At 38.5% G+C, this 24,717-nt stretch overlaps 2 protein-coding genes across 2 annotated transcripts; one reads left to right on the top strand and one right to left on the bottom strand.

Annotated features, from left to right (window-relative positions):
• Window positions 1-1,515: 1,515 nt before the first annotated feature.
• Window positions 1,516-18,043, bottom strand: LOC139443160 (actin-related protein 2-A). The gene is made up of 8 exons (XM_071224119.1): window positions 17,920-18,043; window positions 15,994-16,104; window positions 14,738-14,953; window positions 14,090-14,162; window positions 9,648-9,784; window positions 8,280-8,429; window positions 3,390-3,668; window positions 1,516-2,581 (listed from the first exon to the last, which is right to left on the bottom strand). The coding sequence occupies exons 1-8, from the start codon at window positions 17,965-17,967 to the stop codon at window positions 2,408-2,410; spliced, it is 1,188 nt and encodes a 395-aa protein (XP_071080220.1). The 5' UTR covers window positions 17,968-18,043; the 3' UTR covers window positions 1,516-2,407.
• Window positions 18,044-18,293: 250 nt separating this feature from the next.
• Window positions 18,294-23,208, top strand: LOC139442368 (uncharacterized). The gene is made up of 4 exons (XM_071223170.1): window positions 18,294-18,499; window positions 20,749-20,809; window positions 21,824-21,927; window positions 22,829-23,208. Exons 1-4 carry the CDS (start codon window positions 18,311-18,313, stop codon window positions 22,976-22,978), a joined length of 504 nt encoding a protein of 167 aa, XP_071079271.1. The 5' UTR covers window positions 18,294-18,310; the 3' UTR covers window positions 22,979-23,208.
• The last annotated feature ends 1,509 nt before the right edge of the window (window positions 23,209-24,717 follow it).

Genomic DNA, 24,717 nt, shown 5'->3' with positions numbered 1-24,717 from the left:
GACCTGTTCTACAAAAATCAGGTGCAAAAGACAGAAAATAAGAAAAACAAGAAATGAAAGATTAAATGTTTTATTGCATATTCAATGTATGGTACATATGTGACAGGATACTACATATTGGCATGTAGCACAAAGTATATAAAATTGATCCCTGAATGATGTATAGGATCAGTTCTATGTACAATCTGAAGGAATCATCGAGGCAACGTCAACACATTCACGACCACTGTTTCCCAGTTGTAGTACTTTCATCAATATCTTGGTAAACTGGTTTTGTATCGTCAAATACTGGAGAGAAGCATGATTGAGACTTTCTGCATAGCAATTTCCTATTGGATGAGTGAGTGAGTAGGTTTGGCCTCTTTTTGCAAAATAGCAACATTGCAGTAGGGATGAAGTGTCTGCAGCCTTGATTATCCTGGGTATTGCATCTCCATTCTATATTAATAAATACCATGGATCCCTTCGCCATCATATCCCTACTTTGAGTGCAGTTAGAATGACATGGCGCTAAAGTCAGACAATTGAAACAAGCAGCAATATCACACTTACTTGGCTGATTTTGTGTGCAGCCTTCTGTACAAATGAGAACTTATATCATAAGGATATACTCAGGAAAACATCTGGAGACAAAATGGGTCCATGGTGCTTATAAACAACAGAATGGATATATGATACACTGGATGTTTAGGGCTGCAACGTAACACTTTGTTGCAATGTGATACATATCTTGATACCAAGTTCACAATGTGATACATATCTTGATACCAAGTTCACAATGTGATACATATCTTGATAACCAAGTTCACAATGTGATACAGATCTTGATACCAAGTTCACAATGTGATACATATCTTGATACCAGTGTGTGAGTGAGAGTGTTGTGTTTAACGCCGCTTTTAACAGTATTCCAGATATATCGCAGTGTGTCAGCTTAATGTGGGAGGAAAGCCCAAAGTGATGCAGGTCTCAGATGGTTACCGCTTCGGTGAAACCCACAGCTCAGGTATGGTGCTGACAAACCTAGAAACATAATTGTGGTGAACCAGGATTCAAACCCACAGTCATAGACGACTGGGCCACCCGTGCCCCTTATCTTGATACCAAGCTCACAAAGTGATACATATCTCGATACCCAGTTCACCATGTGATACAAATCTTGATAAAAAAAGTTCACGAAGATCTGAACCCAGGGTTTTGCAAACATAGCAAACACACCAACCACAGAGCTACCCCCACTGGCCTTGAATGGAATGAGTGAGTTTTATTAACGACACTTTGGACAGTATTTCAGAGTATCATGGCATATCAGCTTCATGTAGGAGGAACCCACCAGCACGAGTATGGTGCTGACAAACCAAGAAATATAATCGGGTTGAATCTGGGATTCAAACCCACAATCATGGATTCTGGTGCACCTAAAAGATGCAACTCTTCACATCAAACTGTTACGCTCATACATATCAAGTTAATCGAGGATTACGTTGAACCACACAATTCTTGGACTTTTCTTTCTTCTTCTAACCAGGAAATTAAGCATTTGCTATGAAAGTCATTTTTTTCAAACCACTAGTTGAATGAGCTCAATCTCAGTTAAATATTTGTAGTGAACACCTTCAATACCGAGGCGGTTTCTCCATAACATTCACCTATCCCATGATTAATAACTCAAAAGATGAAATATTGAATAGTCACAATTCATATAAAAGGCCAAAGTAGTCAATAATTTGAGGGACTTTTGTCTTTGCGCCCGCGCAGCATAATCAGTTATCTCCGGCAATATTGAACTGGATTCAAGACCAAACAACTTCCATAACAAAATAACATACCAGACGCATACTGTACAGAAAAAATAAGTTCAACATTAACTAAATGATAAATGAAGTCTATACACTTTAGGTAATAAAAATATATTCTTATGGACAAAACACATACAGCACTTTTGTATTGATTATACAAAACTTGTTAGTTTGTGCACAAGCAACATAATCATGTCGAATCACTTAAGCACAGAATCATAGCATTTTAAATAATGGCAAATCCTAGTGTTAGACACCGTTGATATCACTAGCCTTTGTTCATTGGTGTCAAATCCATCCAAACCTCACTGATACATTTTTGGATTGTTGCAGAAGCTAACAAAACAAGAAACCGGCATGAATTAAATTAATCAAACATTGCAGAATAAAAAGCAGGTAGCTTCAATAGGAAATTGGATTGGATTCATTTTGTTCATTTCAATAGTGTTTTGTTACTTCAATTAGGATACAGTGCCCAAGCTTAATGGTAAATGCAGCTAATAAGACTGAAGAAATGAGACTTTAATCAACGTACGCTGACGTTACTCAAGGTTGACAGTGGAGGAAAATACAAGTTGGTCTACAGTTTGTGATGTGGTCAAAGGGAGCTAACTCTTCGTCGGTTTGAGAAGTTTGTCAAGCACCTTGAGTCCCTGTTCTTCGTATTCCTGCCTTGATAACCAGAAGTCGTTCTTATCCCGCATGATGTCAGCCAGAACCGAGCCTCCCAAGAATACCATGTGCTTCCTCCGGGGCGGATCTTCTATCCTGATCTTGAATTTCTGGAAATGAAAAGTCGAACTTTCTCACACTATCACCTGAGCAGCGTTAACCTCGCCCCCATCAATCATGAGAGAATCTGTGATTCCCATATACCTTTTTATTAATCTGCATACTTTAAAAAAAATTCCTGATATATGATGTTTTCCACACCATAAATGTCAAGTTTTTGAACATATTTTGCCCACTACAGATGAATCAATAATCAATAAAAACAAATTTTTATACATTTTTACTTAAAACATCTCTGCATCACAAATGTACACCTGACAATATGATTCATGACAAGCCTACTCAAGTATAAATTCATGATTGAAAACAGCAACATTTAACATTTACAAAGTCTTGCAAAAGCCATATTACTACTTGTGCTAGCATAACGTTTCAACCTGCCAAAGAACAAAATGATAAATCTGATTGTAATAAGAATGCGGCAAAATTTACCAAACATGTAAGTTCAACACACAGCTGTTGAAATGCATCATACTGTTAGGTAGGCATTTTGTGAGTGAGTGAGTGAGTGAGTGAGTTAGTGAGTGAGTTGGGTTTCACGCTGCTTTTAACAGTATTCACGTAATATCACGGCGTGTCAGCTTAATGTGGGAGGAAAGCCCAAAGTGATGCAGGTCTCAGACGTTTACCACTTCGGTGAAACCTACAAGCACGGGTATGGTGCTGACAAACCTAGAAACATAATCGGGGCAAACCGGGATTCGAACCCACAATCATAGGTTTCTGGCATGCCCAGGCATTTTGTGACACCCCAACACCCACTCCTTCATTCCAAAGGAGGATTTTTCTTCAACTTACTGATAACTTGTCTACATCTCCTTTAAGAACCCTCTCCAAGTACAGCTGTTTGATTTCTCTCTCGAGTCGACTTGGAAGACCTGGGTACATTGTGGATCCTCCAGAGAGGACGATGTGTTTGTAGAACTCGGGGCGAGTGTCAATGTCTGCTGCATTGATGGTGTTGAAGAGTAACTCAGCTACACCCACGTTCTCCACGTTGATCAAGTGGGGCTGGAACAACGCTTCAGCAGCTCCAAACCTCTCTCCTCCCACTTTAATTATTCGACCATCAGGTAGCTGAAGAACACAACTTCAGTTGTAAAAGCAACAGTCTGCACCAAAAAACGTTCCAAGTCTACTATCAGCATCTTGGTCCATAGGATTATTCTAAATACATTTTAGTGTTATCATGTCGACTTATTAGCTGAGTTTACTAGACAGAACAGAATTTTACTTCGCTCTGGATTCTAGTAGCTAAATTCACAGATTGAAGCAGTGTTTGAAATTAAGTGGAATCCTGGTTCTAGTTCCACAATGAGATCTTAGCACTAAGATGATCGCAACTCCCTTACTTTAACATAGGCTTACAGCAGTCATAGCACTAAGATGATTGTAACTCCCTTACTTTAACATAGACTGACAGCAGTCATAGCACTAAGATGATCGCAACTCCCTTACTTTAACATAGACTTACAGCAGTCACAGCGCTAAGATGATCGGAACTCCCTTACTTCAACACAGACTTACAGCAGTCATAGCGCTAAGATGATCATAACTCCCTTACTTTAACATAGACTTACAGCAGTCACAGTGCTAAGATGATCGTAACTCCCTTACTTTAACATAGACTTACAGCAGTCACAGCGCTAAGATGATCGGAACTCCCTTACTTCAACACAGACTTACAGCAGTCATAGCGCTAAGATGATCATAACTCCCTTACTTTAACATAGACTTACTTACAGCAGACATAGCGCTAAGATGATTGTAACTCCCTTACTTTAACATAGACTTACAGTAGTCACAGCGCTAAGATGATCGTAAATCCCTTACTTCAACATGAACTTACAGCAGTCAAAGCGCTAAGATGATTGTAACTCTCTTACTTTAACATAGACTTACAGCAGTCACAGTGCTAAGATGATTGTAACTCCCTTACTTCAACATAGACTTACAGCAGTCATAGCGCTAAGATGATCGTAATCCTTACTTTAACATAGACTTACTTACAGCAGTCACAGGGCTAAGATGATTGTAACTCCCTTACTTCAACTTAGACTTACAGCAGTCACAGCGCTAAGATGATCGTAACTCCCTTACTTCAACATAGACTTACAGCAGTCACAGTGCTAAGATGATCGTAACTCCCTTACTTCAACATAGACTTACAGCAGTCACACCGCTAAGATCATTTTGTTGAATCAAGTTTTTGACTTTAAACATTAGGGCCATGAGAAGGATCACTAAACTTTCATGCTTCATATTGAAAACTGTAAATATGTCTACCAGGTGTCCTTGCATGTGTATCTGATTAATTGGGAAGTTAACACCACAGACAATCAATCCCCAATGTGCAGATATAGAGCTGAAAAATAAGAGAAGGAATCAAGGAGATGGGTTTTTTATGCCACCTTGGATATTATTATCATCCATTCAACCAATACGAAATTTCTTCTTTAATGGATACTGTCAAAGATTAGGTGCCTGTTCAGTACTTCTTAGAGGTTGCTGCAGTCAGAGATTGTCCTGAGCGACAGAGGTCATCCTTACAGGCCAACTAATAGGGAATGTCTAGGAACAACAAATAGAAATAGACTTTGTTTAACGCTGCACTCAGCAATATTCCAGCTAAATGATGGCAAGCTGTAAATAACAGAGTCTGGACTAGACAATCCAGTGACTGACATTACGTAATTGGGATATATGCAATGACATGCATCAACCAAGTCGGTGAACCTGACCACCCGATCCCGTTAGTCGCCTTTTACGACAAGCAAAGTCGCCTTATACAGCAAGCGTTGGTTGCTGAAGACCTATTCTAACCCTGATCTTTACTAGCCGACTTACAATCTGAAAAAGGAAACTTGTCCCATGGTAATTGTACGTGAACTGATGTTTGTCTTTGGTTGAAGGGCAAATGTTCAATACTGTAAGCATGATGACAGAGCCTAAAAATATTTCATTCAACATGTGGGGGTACCAACGAAATAAAAAATATGTTAAGGACTTGTGTATGTTTTAACCTTGAGAGAGATAGCATGGTGAATTAGGGAATGGGGTTTAGCAGTGATTCACGCAACATATGATGGTACCTCTGGAAGAATGATCCAACTCCTATGAGTAATCTAGCATTACCTTAGCGTTTTGTAAAAAAATATGCCAGGATACAGCCAAGACATTTCTCAAGTGGTCCCCTATTCAAGGACTATCCATACACAATCAACAACTAAAACTCATTCAACTGCCTTTTTCAACCAGTTTTTAAGTACAAGGAAGTTAAATACAAAATCCATTATTTTGATTTTAGTGACAAGATTGAAATATAACAAGTATTCATAAAACATTTCTTTCCATATCCTAACAGGTGAAACAGAATTTTTTATCCTTCAAGGACAATGTCAAGAGTGCCTGTTCAGTACTTCTTAGAGGTTGCTGCAGTCATAGAATGTCCTGAGCGACAGAGGTCATCCTCACAGGCTAAACAGACAACAGAATTTAATACCTGTCATACAGAGTTACTCCTCGACTAACTTGGCGCAAAGCAGGGGCTGAAAACGCTGGGATGACCAGATTACCAATGCAAAACATTCAGACTCATTAACAGCTTTTCAAAAGAAGCTTAAAACAATATTGTATGACCCAGTCTGCAACTTCAGCCACTAGTTTAGGAAAATGTTGTTTGATGGAGTCAGCTAATCTGATGATGGTGCATGTAAGAACATGTACAATCTTCTGAAAAAGATGACAAGAGAGACAATTCCCACTAGTCCACTCTTAAGGACATACTAAGCTAGGGGAGTAGTTATTTATTATAGGTGAGTGAGTGAGTGAGTGAGTGAGTGAGTTGCCGCTTTTAACAGTTTTCCAGTTATATCTCGGCGTGTCAGCTTCATGTGGGAGGAAAGCCCGAAGTGATTCAGGTCTCAGACATTTACCGCTTCGGTGAAACCCACGAGCACGGTTTGGTAATGGCAAACCTAGAAACATAATCGGGGCGAACCGGGATTCGAACCCACAATCATAGGTTTCTGGCGTGTCCAAGGGATGCAAATCTGCACAAATCGTGCCCCCTGTTTATTAAAGGAGAGAGGGGAAAAGAGAAGAATTGTTCTTAGGACTCTATATTTATTTCAACAAACGCAACACGCAACACACAACACACACACACACACACTTTTCTACACACACACACACGTGATAAATTACCAGTCCCAAAAACATTTCAAGCCCATTACAGAAACAACTTCAAACAACTTCAAACAACCATAGATAACAACTGTAGCTTTCAAACTTCCATTATTTACAAATGTGTCCACAAGTTTCATTGTTCTTTTGCAACAGGAAAATCAGGCAAATTACTTCCTGCATCCTTTGACTGAGGCTGTAGTGAGGCCCTGCTATCAACGTGAAACATCAACTAACGGAAGAACAGAAAGCCTGTCCCTCGAACCTAAACTCTTAAACAGCTGTTGACAGACAGACATACATTATACATATTTCCTCATGCTCCACTGGGTACAGTGAAAGCAAAAAGGTCTTCACTTCCCTGTTACTGCTACACGAAGGTCTCGCCGGACACGACATCCTGCATCCCTTACACACGCAACTCATACATGGATGCACAAATCGGCACTTTCAGTCAGGTGAACAACAAATTGAAAATGGACATGCTGTAAGTTCCATGGGCCGAAACATTATGTATGTTTGCATCTTCAAAACTAACTGAATTTTGACATGTACATTTACCTAAATAACATTTCTATTCATGATTTCTTCAATCGCTGAGTTTTGTTTCAAATAAGGACATCACCTCTCTCAACTAAAGCTGGGCTTGAGAGGTGAACAATGCTATGACATAATGAAACTGTGCAACATGTGGCCTGCCTGTAGACACCAAGCAGGTCAATCTGGAACCCAAATACTTTATCCATAGCAGTCTTAAATATCAAGCAAGGGTCCTGTTATAAACACAATGCTGAAATATAGTACTCAAAAGAAGATACAGAACACCCAATTTATCATTTGACTATAGTAAATCTGTCATGGCATGACGGATTAAACAAGAAAAAAAGTGAGCGTGGCTCACTAATACCCCCTACCTGCCTAGTGTGTGTCAGTTGTTTCAAATTAAATAGCTAGGATAGAGTTAGGGTTTGAAAAATTCATTAAAAAAATGGAAAATTAATTTTAATTTTTTTTTCTTTTGACTGCACCCCTCCATATGACACAGATTATATGTACTAAGTTTGAGATGAATCCACTTAATAGTTTAAGAGAAATCGAGCGGACAAAGTTTTCGGACAGACGTTAGGGTTTGAAAAATTCATAAAAAAATGGAAAATTAATAAAAACATTTTTTTTCTTATGACTGCACCCCTCCATATGACACAGATTATATGTACTAAGTTTAAGATGAATCCACTGAAAAGTTTAAGAGAAATCGTGAGGACAAAGTTTTCGGACGGACGGACAGAACATTTGTATAACTACAGTCATTATGTCTGGGGGTATAATAAAGTAATATGGAAATGATCATTAACTTTTTCTGAGTAGTATATACAAATTTAGGGAGTCCCCAGATTGAAATACTTTAGCAGCAAACCTCAAGGACCCCAGATCCCTTAATTTCAAACACTGTCTATTATCACCAAGACCACAAACAAAGAAAACAATCCAAGCTAGTCTTACCTCATATGGTTCTACTAGGACTGTTGTTTCTAAGGCAAGTTTTTGTTCTTGTTCTATATCATAGGCAACATAGCATAGCTTTTCCTTCATCATTCGTACTGTTTCAAAGTCAGCGGAATGGTTGAAGGCATACCCTCGCAGCAGCAGCAGCTGAAACACATGACCCAATACTAGAGCAACGAGCATCTCTGTATCCTCCAGTTGTGTTTCTTGTCTAACACAACAATCAGCAATATGACACCAGCGTGTAAATAATCTATAACAGGGATTTATCAAATATTGTAAACTTAGTGCTCCTAGCAGGCAAATTGGGAGAAAAAAACATCTTGTTGAAAATTGGGAGTTTATAAAGTTCTTATTTTCTTAATTCAGAGGTTGGCCTATTTTAACAATAGATTTTGAGATTGCATTCAATGGAATAACAAAAAACTAAGCATTAAATCCTCTTCTACTTTATTGGTCCTGTTATCAGAGAAATACAGGTTTTATCTACAAAGCCATAAACTTAGTTTAAGTTATTGGTTACATATAACATGACTATGGAAATTTTTACTGACATTTACTTCAGATTTGCTGGTGAATATCAGTTTCTAAGCAGGTCTAGATAAATCCCTGTGAAATACTGGTATTGACATAATGAGCTACAATTATGATTCATTTAGTCACCTCTTAAGACAAGAAATGAGGACCCATTCCAACAGAGATTTCCATGCAATACTTTGTCCATGTACATAGCTACAGAATAGCAGCGTATTTGCGTAAAATACCCCCCAAAAATATTCAAAATCCAATTTCTTAAAATTAACTTGCATACAGGAATGCATGCATTAAATGAAAAACTCAAATGTATAAAAACAGCTCGCGTAAATACCCAATGAAGCCTTTTCAGGATACGTACAAAAGAGCTAATTTCCAAAACACAATTACGAGCTCATTTACTTTCCGAGTCAAGCCTATATATTTAGAACAGTTATATACATCTTAAACAATATTTCATTTTTTTTAAATCTTAAAATGTTCACTAATTTTGGGAAAAACCCAATAGAGTGATGAATAGATGAGTGAAAAAATTTGGTAACCCAATGAAAAATGTGATAACCCAATTAAAATAGAAACCATGGAGTAAAAACTCAACTGTTCGAAAGGTTATCTGGAGCTCTGCATGTAATATGTAGCATGATCAGGGCTATGTTAGTGCCAGTGGCAGGCAAACTGGGGATAAAAACCTCAATTGTCAAAAGTAAGCTATTTTTCAAAGCTGTATTTTCCTATATCTGAGATTTTGTCTTAATGTAAGTATGTTAAATGAGACCGAGTACTAGGCATGCAAAGGGTTAATGACACTGAAACATAAAAAACTGCACCAACCTTGATGAGATATTTAGTGATGTCTCTCCCAGCTATGTCCAAGCGCCTGGTGAGATGTGGAAGAGCGAATCCCTCGTACACGGGGCAGATGTGTGTGACACCATCTCCAGAGTCCACCACCACACCCGTCAACAAACCTGGAATGACCGATGCAAGGTAAGGAAACATCATTCACAATTCCCCCAAACGAGAGTACTGTCTCTAAGAAAGTGCAAGTAAAATCAACTTAACTTGACAGATTTTAATACTTTAGAGCAAACTTAATCACAAAAGCTTGACCAAAATTAAATTTGAAAACCGGAAACAGCATAAAACAGACAACAACAAAACAAATGAAATGATCCCCCAAACGAAAAATTTGCAAAAGAATTTGCCATCATTTTTTTCACTTTACTTCCTTCAAATATGTGCCTGTTCAGTACTTCTTAGAGGTTGCTGCAGTCAGAGAATGTCCTGAGCTAGAGGTGTCATCCTTACAGGCCATAATATGATACATAAAGGAACAAGATTTGAAGGAAAGGTCACACTCCATGGAGTAATCTACAGTTTTTCAAAAACACTCTCTAACCAACTGTGAAGACAATATGTCAGGATACAGCCAAGATATTGCTCAAGTGGTTGCATATTCAAGGACAATCCCATCTTACCGTGGTAAGGGTGCTAAACTGACTATAAAAGTCCAGTTTCCACCCTTGCCGAACTATGTTGGAATTTTGTGCCTGATCGGTTATTATGAGAAAGGTCCCTCCCTCCTATTGACCAATCAAATTCCACCAGTCATATCACTTGCATTTGCTTGGCGGTGACCAGGCAAGACAATATAATCAATAATCAAGATCTATATTGTGATAAAACGGGGTTTACTTCACTAAGCAGTGCTAAGTGCATCAAATCATTTTAGCACCATGAAGAAAAACATGAAAAAAAATTGGAAAATATCTGTCCATACTGTAACTGTAACTCTGGAATTCAAGCCAAGGAAGGTTGGCTGGAAACTGGACTTTTATAGTCAGTTAACTCCTTTGCCTCGGGAAGATGGGACTAAAACATTAAATTGCCTTTTTCACCCAGTTTTATGTACAAGGAAGTTAAAGACAACATGACGTAAATCATTAATTTTTACATTTCTTAACACGTCAAAGAATTTTCTTCCTTAACTCTTTCAACACCAGTCAACCAGAAGTGTTTACTGCTGGGACACCGAGTTCCCAGAGACTCTTGTGTGATAGATGAAGCCAACATTTATCAAAGAAAATATCTGCTTGTAAAATATATTTGCTACTACATGTTATACACCATTTGAAAGGTCTGATCCTATGGTTTATAAATATGAAAGTTATTGTTTTTCACATTATTTAAAATAATGCATTTACAACTTATTTAAGTTTGTTGTAAATAAAAAATGTAAGCTAACACGTTATCGTCCAGATTAGGGACCAAGGAAGCGAAAACTTGACTATTTTCGGCAAATATAAGATTTCATAAAATCCACTTATCTATTTCTGTTTTATTTTCATTGTTTACGTGATTGAAAATCATTTTAAAAAAATTATAAACAGTATCTATATCATCACCCATTTCCCGATAACAGCAGCTGTCCGCTCAGTAACATGAAGAAATACCCCCGTTTTCGAGGCTTCGTATGAAAAGCACGTTTGAAGAATGGCATATGACACATCGCTGGAAATGCGAATGCGATCGCACGAAAAGATGGAAATAATAACTTAGATGTAAGTTAGATTACTTTTAGATATATTTTTGTTGATTTTATTTATTACTTTGTATAATATATTTAAAGATTTGTTTAAAACGTCTTTATTTTGCTCTTTGACATGTTCGATGTGGACCCGTTGTCGAAATGTCTGTCCGAGAATCTTATTTTCAATAACATCGCAGGAAATAGTGAATAATTTTTTAATTTATCGATAAAAAATGATAAATTGAAATGGAATACGTATTTCAGACATTGTGAAATGTGATAGATTTAATAAATGAATGATATCACAGGTAGGTCCATAAAAATATATACTGTTTTGACGTGACTACGGCTTGGCTGGATAACCGGCCTACGGTGTCTGGGGACTCAATGCTTCTTGGCCGGATAACCGGCCTGCAGTGTTAAAAGGGATAAGGAATAATGTTAAGGACAAGGTGCCTGTTCAGTACTTCTTAGAGGTTGCTGCAGTCAGAGATTGTACTGAGCGAGAGGTCATCCTCACAGGCTTTAGCACTCCATAAAGTCAAACTATGTAAAGAAACTTGTGAGTGAGTGGGATTTGGGCTTAAAGCTACTTAGAACAATATTTCAGAATAACAGCATGTTATCTTGATGTGGGATGTAAGCCTGAAGTGATGCAGTTCTAAACATTTACCACATTGGTGGAACCCATACACATGGGTATGGTCCTGACCAAGAAATACTATCAGGGCAGATTCACTGGTACATGTTTTGATGCATAAGAGGTGGTTCACAGTTGGAGAGTTTCAACAAGCTTTGTAGATAAGGTAACTATTGTACAGGTCTCTGGTTAAGTTGAAGTACTAGTGTTTGTCTCAAATGAGATCCCCGGGTATTAAACTTTCTGAAATGAAGATTAGACTCTACAATGCTTCAAGCCACTCCCGAAAGTACTGTAAAGCAAATGTGCAAGGTTACAGCTAACAGCCCAAGCTGTTCCCTGTCCAAGTACCCCCCACACCAAATTCCCATTTGAATTGCTTTTTGCAACAAATATTTCCAAGGAAGTATTTATTTATAACAAGACAACTTAAGGCTCTGATTCAATCTTCTGCCTCGCAGTCCCACCTGCTCTCAGTGAAGTCACTCATCCTCCTTTCAAACAAACAAGTCTAAAGAAGACAGTCAACTCCTTCCCAACATAAATGTAAACAAAATGGAGCGTGTGCCTGTTCAGTACTTCTTAGAGGTTGCTGCAGTCAGAGATTGTCCTGAGCTAAAGATGTCATCCTTACAGGCCATAACATGGTACATTAAGGAAAAATGTCATCACTTCTGATAATGCGTGGAAGAAAGACTTTCACACACAATGGAACATGTAACTCTTCTGAAGTTGTTCTCTGATTAAAGAGCAAATGTATTAAACTGTGTGCATTATGACAGATGAGTGTTTTACATGTTTACAATTTTTAAATTCCACACGAGGATACAAACCAAATAAAAATTATCTTAAGTACATGTGTAGCTTTTAAACTTGGATGTTAGCATGGTGAATAACTGAATGCATGTTTTATACAGCTAAATTGAGCCCTGTAAAGTCACAACACTTCTCAAGTGGTCTCCTATTCAAGGACTATCCAGACTGAATCAATAACGAAAACTTATTAACATGATTAATATCAAATTGCCTTTTCAACCAGTTTTATGTACACATGGTACAAGGAAGTTAAACTACAACATGACATTCCAATCCATAATTTATATCTCTGTGACAAGTTGGATATAATCCAAGTTTCAGTAAATCATTCATTCATTCGTAACTTAACAAGTCAGAGAATGTTCTTCCTTAATGGATAATGTCAAGGGGGCCTGTTCAGTACTTCTTAGAGGTTGCTGCAGTCAGAGAATGTCCTGAGCGACAGAGGTCATCCTTACAGGCAAGGGTTTTAAGTCTCGAATGTCTTTTTTTCATCAAATTCAAAACTTAACCAACACTGGCAACAGTATATCGCCAACATAGGCATATAACTTATACACAATTTCCATGTTTGAAAAAGTGATGAGACTCTTTCCATGTTTGAAAAAGTGATCAGACTCAAACAAGTGAGCTGGATTTAACAATGCTTTGCAGAGTATCAATTATGTATCAGTAGAAAATGATTAATGCAAGAGCAAATCCCTGGTGTGATTGTGTTTGTTGTTTAACGTAGCAGCAGTCAATCCTGTTGGTTGCCTCTTACTAGCATAGTCGCCTTTTATGGCAACCATGGGTTGCTGAAGACCTATTCTAACCCTCATCTTCACGGTAAATATATCAGCATGAATATATATCTATATTAATTCAATATGCTTACTCAGTATTCACCTGATGAAAGACAAGTAGTTGCCCTGAAATACCCTTGCAAACAAAGTAGTTGTCATTCGTTAAAGTTCCATGTCTTTATGTTCTTCCAACTTCTAAATGCCTTAAAGTCTTGTTAGAATGTGGAATAAGAGGGAGTGAGGGAGTCAGTTGGGTTTAATGCTGCCTTAAGCAGTATTCCAGTTATATCACTGCATGTGACAGGTGGATTTGGGAGGAAAGCTTGAAGTAATTCAGGTCTCACCACTTTGGTCAAACCCATTAGCACGGGTATGGTGATGAGAAACATAATGGGGGCAAACTGGGATTCGAACCCACAATCAGAGGTTTATGGCATGCCCAAGGGATGGAAGTCACCGTAGTGAATTACGGCGCTTTAGACGCGATGGAATAAGAACTTACCTTGTGCATACAGTGTCAACACAGCCTGGATTGCTATGTGCACGCTGTGAAACTGGTACCTCTCGAACATTGTCTGAAAATAACATCAAAGTCTTATTCACAGTTGTTTGGGTCCTAACACTCGGGAAGAAAGAAAGCACATGGCATCATATCGTCTAATGCATAACGATCAGGTGTTTCCAAGAAGTGCAAATTAATTCTCTATGTAAATAAATCATGGTTATCGAGTTTGGGATATTCCAAGAATATTACAACAGAAAAGTTGGTGGACGATCAAATACAATTGTGTGTCAGTGAATCTTATTGTGACTATTTTTCTTTCTTCTGTCCTCAGATAAAACTATGTATATATATACTAATTAACAAGGAAAATCTATTACATGATGAAGAATTTAAGAGCCAAAGCTATATTTTAAGATAACTAGTAGTCCGAGAAACCAATAAAAAGTAGCCAACTCAATGCTGAAGTTTTTCATTTCAAAAATGGGAAAACAGTGTAATATTCAGTCATTCTGAAAAGTTCACAAATATACAGGCTCTTTTTCAACATAGCAACCATTACGCTTACATCTTTGAAAGAAGCCGACTGCACAGAAAACACATTGTTACAGCATCCCTTACAATAACATAACATGCTAAATCACTTACTTCAATCATTTTTTCTCTATTCTTCATTGGATTCATTGGAGGTTCTGTCAACAAGATGCGACAGTCTTTGGTGTTCAGGTTTAGTTTCTCCTTACCAAAGGTATAGTCATATAAATGAATCATATCATCCCAGTTTCGAACAACACCATTCTCCATGGGGTAATTCACCTCCAACATCGACCGCAAGGCACTGGCTTCATCTCCTACCATCAAATCCTGAAAAAGCCATGAAAATAAAAATGTCTTTTTAGTCAATGCAATTCACATTGTAAGTGAGTTGATTTTGCATTGTCAGATGAACCGGGACACAAAAGGCTTGGCGTGTGTGTGTGAGCGTGTTGTTTATCGCCGCACTCAGCAATATCTCAGCTTTATGACGACGGCCTGTAAATAATCAAGTCTGTACTAGACGTTCTACTGATTGATACAGTGCGCATTGATCCACACTGTCTGGGTAGAATGATACCTCATCAAACTGGTCAACAAGCCGTCACCCAATCTATAAAGTCACCTCTTGTGACCAGCAACCAGCAAAGATTGCTGGGGACCTATTCAACGCCACATCCCCATGGGGATGGTATGTAGAAACCAATTTTAAAATGGATTAAAGCCAAATAATCACAAAGTTTGTTAATGAAATGAATCCCTTGAAATAAGGAACAGTGAACCCCAAATAAATTGAACGGTATGTTTTCCAGTGAAATTGTACAGAATAACACATTTGTTACATTAACATATCAGAGGTACTTAGTAATGTCTATTTGTATATTGTAATGTTTTCCAAACAAACACCCAATTCTTTCATATTACTATAGTTAATCTGTCATGCTATGATATTAACCATAGTAATATGAAAGAATCAGGTGTTTTTAAACTTCTTTTGAGTGAGGAAGTTTGGTTTATGCCACTTTTAGCTATATTCCAGCAATATCACGGCAAATGGGCTTCAGGCATGGTACCCTTGTCTGGAATCAAACCCGGGTCTTCAGCATGACGAGTAAACGCTTTAACCACATGGCTACCTGACTGCCCCACTTCTTTTGAGTAGTATATGAAGTATATGAAGCAATTTCATTTAATTCAAACATTCCAATAACAACTCCACAATATCTAAACAAAACATGTCCAAATGTCAACACCATATAAGCATAAGAGCCACATGCCATTGATGTGACAGTACAAACCTTCATCTTCATGCAGCTTTATCTACAAGTCTCAACTATAAACTATATCATCATATTATGGATGTTACAAACCTTGACTTCAATGTTACCAATCTTTGCTGTGGATCTAATGATAGGTCTACCAACAAGTGATGGAAATATGTGCTCTGGGAAGTTTTGACCTGCAAATCCACACTTGACAAACTGAAAACAAAATAAAGAAAATTAAGCACAAGTATCATTTATGTTTTGGTCTATAACAGTAACTTTTGAGTTCAACCCAAACTTGTCCTTCCTCATCATAACCCTAATAAGGACAGGAGATTCCGATGGTTCCTTGATTCAAATACCCTAAGTTACACAAGAAATATTGTGGTTTGATGTATTCAAGATCACACAGCAACATGACAAAAGTTCTATATAAGCTAGAAAATGTGAAAGGTTTGTGCATTATGTGAGCCATCTTCCCGAGGCAAGTGCGTTAACTGACTATAAAAGTTCATTTTATACCCTTGCCGAACTAGACTGGTGTAATGGAGTTACATTTGGCTGGACTAACGAGTCTATGCATAGTCCAATCAAAATCTCTCAACGAAATCGAAATCCGGTTCGTAAAATGTCGTGCAGATTTCAGTCGATTGCAGGATTTGCAAAGCATGTGCACCGCCAACTTCTTGTCAACAGATATTTTCCAACCCTTTTCATGTTTGTAATCAAGGTGCTCACGTGATTTGATGCACTTCGCGATGTAAGACCTGTTTTATCACAATATCGATCTTGATTATCGATCACATCGTCTTGACTGGGCGCCGCCATTTTGGTTGAAACAAATGCAAGTGATGGAATCGGATTGGTCCATAGGAGAGGTTTAGAAGAGACATAACTCATAATAACCACTGGTGGCGCTACGATCGAGCCCAGGAATTCCAGCCTAGTTCGGCAAGGGTGGAAACTGGACTTATATAGTCAGTTAACTCTCTTGCCTCGGGAAGATGTATGTGAGCATGGTCTGATACCTGTATTAAATCAGTAAGTGAAGAAATATTGGAATGCAAGCTGAAAATGTTATTAAAACTATTCAGTATATTCAAACACAGGCAAAAACTAATTGGCTCATGGTGATTTTGGTTGTGTGTCTACTTTACACAGATACAAAGTATATCTGGAGCTCTCGGGCCCAATAACTTTCATGTTCAACTTCAAACAATGAACGTGTAGATTTAGTTGTGTATAACCATTTACATGATGATAACACTGTTTCAGTTGTAATTGAGTGTGTCAGCTCAGTTAATCTGGCAGGAGAGCTCAAAATGCTGCAGGTGTACACATTTAACATTAAGTGAAAACCAGGAGTATGTTATCATGATTATGGTGATGACAGACCAAGCCTAAACAATGTTGATACATAACTTTCTAAAATTTCACAATGCATGATAAGTGTAACAATTTACATCCCCATAAGAGTATCTGTTTTAATTCTTTCCACTTATTTGGAAGAACCCCATAACCTTTAAACTTTTGACACAACTTGTCTCATATAGATAACCAGGCTATTCGTGAAGAAATCAATGACAATTTGGTATTCCTAGAAAAAGAGGTATTCATTGTTGTTAGTGTTGTAAATTTATGTTGAAAACAAACCACATATAATCTGATAAGATGAGGAAAATTGTACACGATAACACTGATACAAGCACTGAAGTAATCAGGAAGTGAAACAAGTTGATCCATGGAGAAAAGGGGGTGGGGTCGTTTAGGAAACTTATCTTGACTCGATACTGCTGCACCACGATAGCAATTAACCGAAAGGCATGTGCAGGATTAATTTTGTGATGTATTTTCAACAGACTGACTTATGAATTTTGGCGTCAAAAACGCTGAATGATCTGGATGAAAACTCCACACTATTTCTTGAATCTTGTGACAGGTCCATCGCTTCCGGGTTTTCCGGCTTCATTAAATTATGGTAAAAAGATCATAATTTGCCCAAATAGCATATGATAATGGTTTCATACTTACTCCTGTTCCATTGTCACAGACAACAACTTTACTTGCACCACTCGCCATGGTGGATGGACCTTGATTATGTTTGTAACCAAACTTTCGGACTCAGACGTCCATTGGTTTCCACCGGAAATGTACGCCCTTGTGACTAATAGAGAAAGAAACCTCGCGGCAATTGGCCATATTTGTCCAATCACATACAACGTTACAAATACCACGCACCGGACGAACTAAGCTGGGCTCTGTCTCTGAAGACAAGTTTGCGTATGTATCGCTAGCGCAAAGAAATACGGTAACCAGCTGACTGCCCAGCTCCTCACAGCAACGCGGTGCTATCTATACTGTGTTACCGAGAGTAACGAAGGTGTCACGCGCTGGGAAGGAGCTTGGCTGATTGCGTGTCAAAATGGAGTCTTCCTATCGTTTCAGGACTTTATCAGCAATGGCTTCTTTTTTGTTTGTTGTATTTCTTTTGCAGTCTTCACTTTTGGTCCTAGGTTACAAGCTCAAAGATGTTGAAGTTATGTTAGAAATAAATGGAAAGCCTGCTGAAATATTTTCTGCAAGAAAAATAGCTCAATACGACGGATCAAACGTAAGTAAAACGGGGTTATTTCCCTTAGATCATGACAGAAATGAGACTTCCTTAGAAGTTCGAAGTGTTGAGTGTCGTTAAGTACTTGTTCTCATCTTGTTATGTTTACTTACAATTTGACAATTATAAAATGTGCGTAAATATCATTTCTAAAATAATGATATTGTTCCAATAATAATGCTGAAGGGGGCGTTGTCGGGCAATAATGAAGTTTACGGGGTGTAGCTGCGCCCGCTAACATCCCAACAACTCAATTACCACGCTATAGCACTGTAGCACTGCTATAGCACTACCGCTGTGTCTCGCAATACCATTACTGTGGCTCACGCTCGAATGCATTCGCACTCATCTCAGGGAGAAGACACGCCTTGGCCATCCAGCTCCCCTTTTCAATTTTATGGAGCTGACACGCCTTTCCGAGCCAAAACCCCTTTTCGATTCTTAGGGTTAGCCTGGTTAGGGCTAGGGTTAGACAACAATTCTTACCTTTTCACAGTGTTTCCAATAATCCAATGAGGATAATCCTATAAGATTAGTCCATTAATCATGTTTCATCGCTCGATTGGTTACTCATTTTGATGGACAATGAAAGGCGTGGCTTCCTCAAGAAGATGAAAGGAGTGGGTGTGACGTCAGTAACACACTCGCAATTCATTGTTTACCTTAATAGCATATGCGTGTTGATGAGGATTTAACGACCAGTTAAATTAGCACTAAGTACATGTGATGGCACCCCTTGTCCCAGTGCTAGAGCGCCACCTAATTAATGCACTAATTAGCCAAGCTGGTAAGCAGGTGAAGTGTGTTAGAGCCCCCACCATGCTATTTGGATCTGGAAAACTGCGCCCAGTAAAGTGCACTGCTCGTGTTGTCGGCACAGGTACTACAGCTATGTACCCCAGGTACGTTTCTGTATACAGTTCTGGTTCGCCTGATGATGTGTGCATGCTGGTTAATGCTGTGCATCGTGGAATATTAGAGTAGTGTAAGTACGTCACTGTGTATGCTCGTTTCTTACATGACATGCTGGAATGCATCTCATACAACAGTATGACACTTCAGATCCATTTTTGGAAATGAAACATAAGACAAAAATATACAACGCATACTGCCATGTTGAATTTGACTGCAGTTTGGCATCCAGGACATGTTGTACAGTAAGCGTTCAAGGAACCGGTTAAGCGCATTGTGCAATACGGCCTGTGGCGGAATTGACTCATCCTAGGGTACATTTCTTTGGGATTTGGGTCAGCGAGCGTGATAGCCCAATCCCGTTAGTTGCTTCTCAAGGTCACATGGATCTTCATGGGTGCGAACATTAAATCAAGGTTGATCAATGACTGAAACCACATCACTTCTGAGCCTATTCCGGGTTTGAAAATTAACTCAAGTCTGCTAATCCAAGACCAGTATAATTCAGGAAAGACTATTGACATTTCCTTGTGAACTACCACTTTTAGCATGTTTGGGCAGATGGCAACTGTGTACCATACATTATTTACGGAATGGTGAAAAGAACAATAAGTTTCTAGGTCTACTGTTTATTAACTAGGCTCTTCGCAGGCAAGGAGGGTAGATCCATTCTAAATATACCCTTGATGATCGAGCAGAGATCCATTTCTGGGTCAAACAGACAAGATTAATCTGCATACACCTTGTCCTTGGGCTGGGACGGGTAACTAGAGTACTTGGGTCGGGTTGGGTACTGAGTAGGACCCGGGTACCCACAGGACTACCCGGACCCGTGGTTAGTCACATGATTATATTGTTTAATGGCAAAAATTATCTAGAACTCTATGGTTACACTATAAGCGACAAATGTTCACATTTCTTTCTGATTATGCACACATTCCTTCTAGCTTTATATGTCTGCATAAAGATAAAACTTCAGTCAACTTCAGTGTATGCATGACCAGATCAGTTTATACGTGTATCTAAATACATTTTGACAGGAGTATGATCAAACATTTCCCAATTGGACATTTTGTACCTCTCTCTTGAGACCTACAGCGGGTACCCAGGTAGGGTCAGGTAATAGGGGGGTGGGTACCCAGGTATAGGGTCAGGTAATAGGGGGGTGGGTACCCAGGTAGGGTCAGGTAATAGGGGGGTGGGTACCCGGGTAGTAAATTTGGACTCGTCCCAGCCCTACCTTGTCCCTAATATATATGTTTAGTTTTACAGTGTTTATTGATCAAGATTCTTATTAATCCTGTAAGTCATAATTATCTGTGAGTATTTGTTGACAGCCTGCCAGGCCACTCTACATGGGTGTGAAGGGAGTGGTGTTTGATGTGTCCAAAGGAAAAGGTAAGTCATTGTGAACGTGTCACAGTGACATATGCAGTGATATTTAGCCAGCAAGTTGATAATATTCGTAATTTGACCATGGCCATAGTGTGTGTTTGCTGCAAACCTGAATTGTGAACGTGTCACAGTGACATATGCAGTGATATTTAGCCAGCAAGTTGATAATATTCGTAATTTGACCATGGCCATAGTGTGTGTTTGCTGCAAACCTGAAGCTATGTACAAGCACTGTTTCTGGTATCCTGACACACAAACACAGCTACAAATTCCTCAAACAGATGTGTAATATTAATTATATGTAAAAAATCAAAATGCCTCCTGCCTCATCATGCATGTCATGCTCATATTTCTGAAAATGTTTGTATTTAATATGCACTACAGCCTTAGAAATTCTGTTCTTATAAGTCTAGTCTAGAGGACTTGTAGACTACAGTTCACAAGTCCTCAAAGAATGTAGCTTGTCCTGCTTGAAAGACAAAAATGTTTACTATGTGTACATTTTCTGTCAGTTTCATTCTGTAAATTTCAATGGCTGCAGAATGTTTCATCATCATCCAAGAATACATGAGTGTTCAAACCTGTGAAGATCTAGGGTAGAATAGGTCTTCACCAAAGTAAAGGTGACTATGCTTGTCATTAGAGGCGACTAACATGATCGGGGGGTCAGGCTCGCTGACTTGGTTGATGCATGTCATTGTATCCCAATTGCATGGATCGATGCTCATGATGTCTATCACTGGATTGTCTGGTACAGACTCGATTATTTACAGACCGCCGTCATATAGCTGAAATATTGCTGAGTGTGGCGTTAAACAACAAACAAACAAACAAACTTGATAGCTCATTGGTTTTAGTACTTGCTGACTTCCCTCAGGTCATGTCTTGATTCTTTGGTTCAAAGTAATGACCACAATACAGCCAAATGTAGTACATTCAAAACCTGGGAAGTATTGACTGTGATTGTAGTGTTGCCTATTCTGTTGATATCTGACTTGTGAGTACCTCTGTTTTCAGACTTCTATGGGAAAGGGTCTGCCTATAATTCCCTGATTGGCATGGACTGCAGCAAAGCAGTGGCCAAGATGTCATTGGAGGAAGAGGACCTCACTCATGATATCGTACGTAGATATGCAAACCCTGGAGGATAATAGTTAATATATTCAGACTTGCAGATGTTATGGCTATTGAGAATCATGGCACTGGAAATTTCATTTGGAACCAATAGTGTAGGTCCAAGGTTTCAAATGATAGAAATATCTGGTCCTCGGTCATCTTCCCGAGGCAAGTGAGTTAACTGACTATAAAAGTCCAGTTTCCACCCTTGCCAAACTAGGCTGGTATTATGGAGTTACATTTTGGCTGGACTAACGAGTCCATGCATATTGCAATATTTGCAAAGCATGTGCACCACCAACTCGTTTTCAACAGATATTTTCCAAAACTTTTCATGTTTTTAATCAAGCTGCTCATGTGATTTGATGCACTTCGCGATGTCAGACTCGTTTTATCACAATATAGATCTTGATTATCGATCACATCGTCTTGACTGGGCGCTGCCATTTTGTTTGAAGCAAATGCAAGTGATAAGAGGTGGAATCTGATTGGTCCATAGGAGAGGTAAAGAAGGGACATAACTCATAATAGCCACTGGTGGCGCTATTGTCGAGCCCAGGAATTCCAGCCTAGTTTGGCAAGGGTGGAAACTGGACTTTTAAAGTCAGTTAACTCTCTTGCCTCGGGAAGATGGTCCTCAGTATTCCGTATGTTGAGATGTATTCAATGTAGTTGAGTACTCAGATGATTACAACCTATTGTTATAGTGCATTGTTATAGTGCCGACCATCATCAGGGTGCATCTGTGATCCTGGTTCAGCAGGGCAACCTGGACAGTGACTTGCACCTCAGACCAATTTACCTTGATGATGATGATGATGATGATGATGTGGATGTGGATATGGATGTGGATGATGATGAATTATGATGACTTATGATGATGATGTGGATGATGTTTCCCTTCAGTCTGACCTGTCTGACGACCACCTCAAGGCCCTGGACGACGTGTTTGATGGCACCTACATGGCCAAGTACCCTGTTGTAGGCTATATGGACTTCCTCAAGGAACAGTTCCCAGAAAAATTTGTCCAAGCAGCACCCAAAGAGGATCTGTAACATGTATGTCAGACTGTACTGTCATCAGAGCAGTATCTATAAAGACAACATCTTAAGAAGGGCTCAGATCAAAGTATGCAATATTAAACTAATCACCTAAGTGATATAAAAAACAATGAAATAGTGCTCTGTACTTGCTGTATGTACAACTGAACAAAACCATAACTGTTGTACATGATCAATTGTTATCGATGATTACCAACAGACCAATGTCAAATATGTTTGCTTTCAATCATACTGATTGTAGAGTCTAGTCAGTTTTAGCTAAGCTGTGTAGGAAAAGAAGTATGCATGGATGCTAGTATTTGATCATTACAGATACTTGCTTAAGTTTTGTAAAAATATATATATATTCTAATTATGCACAAATATGTAGATGCTTTTTATCCATACAATCAAAATAAATTATCACAAGCTGTTATCTTAATTGTAGCACGACCTGACAATGTTGAGTTTTGTTAGCTATTTTGACTGTGGTCATGAAAATGTTAATATATTTTCTGCTATTTATATCTAAGTGAAGATGATAGTTTTTGTTGGAAAATGTTATTTGTTATACTTTTGGTTGTGATGTGCCTGATTTTGTAGAATTTTCTTTTACCTTCACATATTTACTAGATGTTGGCCATTAATAAACTGTCCAAGGTTACATATATATATGAATGATATTAATATTGCAATCACTGATGGGCTATGATACATTGAGAGTATATGGAAGAACATAGTATATGTTAGAGAATGAGAAAAAACACATTCATTCATAAGGCAAGACGCTTTTTAATTGGTTTATGCATGTCAACCATGAAAAAATGGAATGTGGATAAAAATTATGAAAAGTACAGATAGGTTAAAGGGCAAGCAAAGTGAAAAAAAAATGATTGCAATTTTGTTGCGAATATCAATTTCCCAGACACATTTAGCTGATTTCCAAACAGAGAAAATATGTTTATATTCATAGAAAGTGTTCAAATGTTCAAGTGAAAGTGATGAAATCACACACTCTGTAATTGGCTTCCAAAACAAATGGGGCGGTCGGATAGCCTAGTGGTTAAAGCGTTCGCTAGTCACGCCGAAGACCCGGGTTCGATTCCCTACATGGGTACAATGTGTGAAGCCCATTTTTCTGGTGTCCCCCGCCGTGATATTGCTGGAATATTGCTAAAAGCGGCCTTAAACCATACTCACTCACTCACTCACTCCAAAACAAACCTATATGGGGGCGTGGCCCAGCTGTGACAACTGTTTTCATTGACTAATTCTTATCTGTTATCTGTATATATATATATAGTAATAATTAAATAAGTGGAGTAAGATTGAACCCAGTTTTAATTGGCTAGAGCTTTCAACTCGTACCACGTACGAGTCTCATCAGGCCATAACTGAATAACGGACATGAAGAAGTAACATATAGTTACATGACATCATAACATTTAGGAGAACCATGACGTCACAATACCAAGGTGACTACGGACAAATAATTTACGCCTTTACATTTAACTTAGGCGCGTAGTTATGAATGAAATGTTGCTCATTTTGGAAATTGGAAAAAATTTAAATAACAATTAGCAGTAGGTAACTAGTGTTATATTACCAACATCAGCTGCCTTCGGCATATTTCACACAATAAATGTCTGTCAGGGATGAATCTCCAGAGTAAACAACTAAAGGCATGTTCAGCGTTGTTACTAAGGTGACCCAAGTTGCGGACACAGTAATCAAATGGATGGGTAGACAAAAAA

Source organism: Haliotis cracherodii, unplaced genomic scaffold (genome assembly GCF_022045235.1).
Source record: "Haliotis cracherodii isolate W230 unplaced genomic scaffold, xgHalCrac1.p SCAF_5, whole genome shotgun sequence".
Classification (NCBI taxonomy): domain Eukaryota; kingdom Metazoa; phylum Mollusca; class Gastropoda; order Lepetellida; family Haliotidae; genus Haliotis; species Haliotis cracherodii.
The sequence above is the reverse complement of the archived record's forward strand: the minus strand, read 5'-3'. Positions and strand labels throughout refer to the sequence as shown.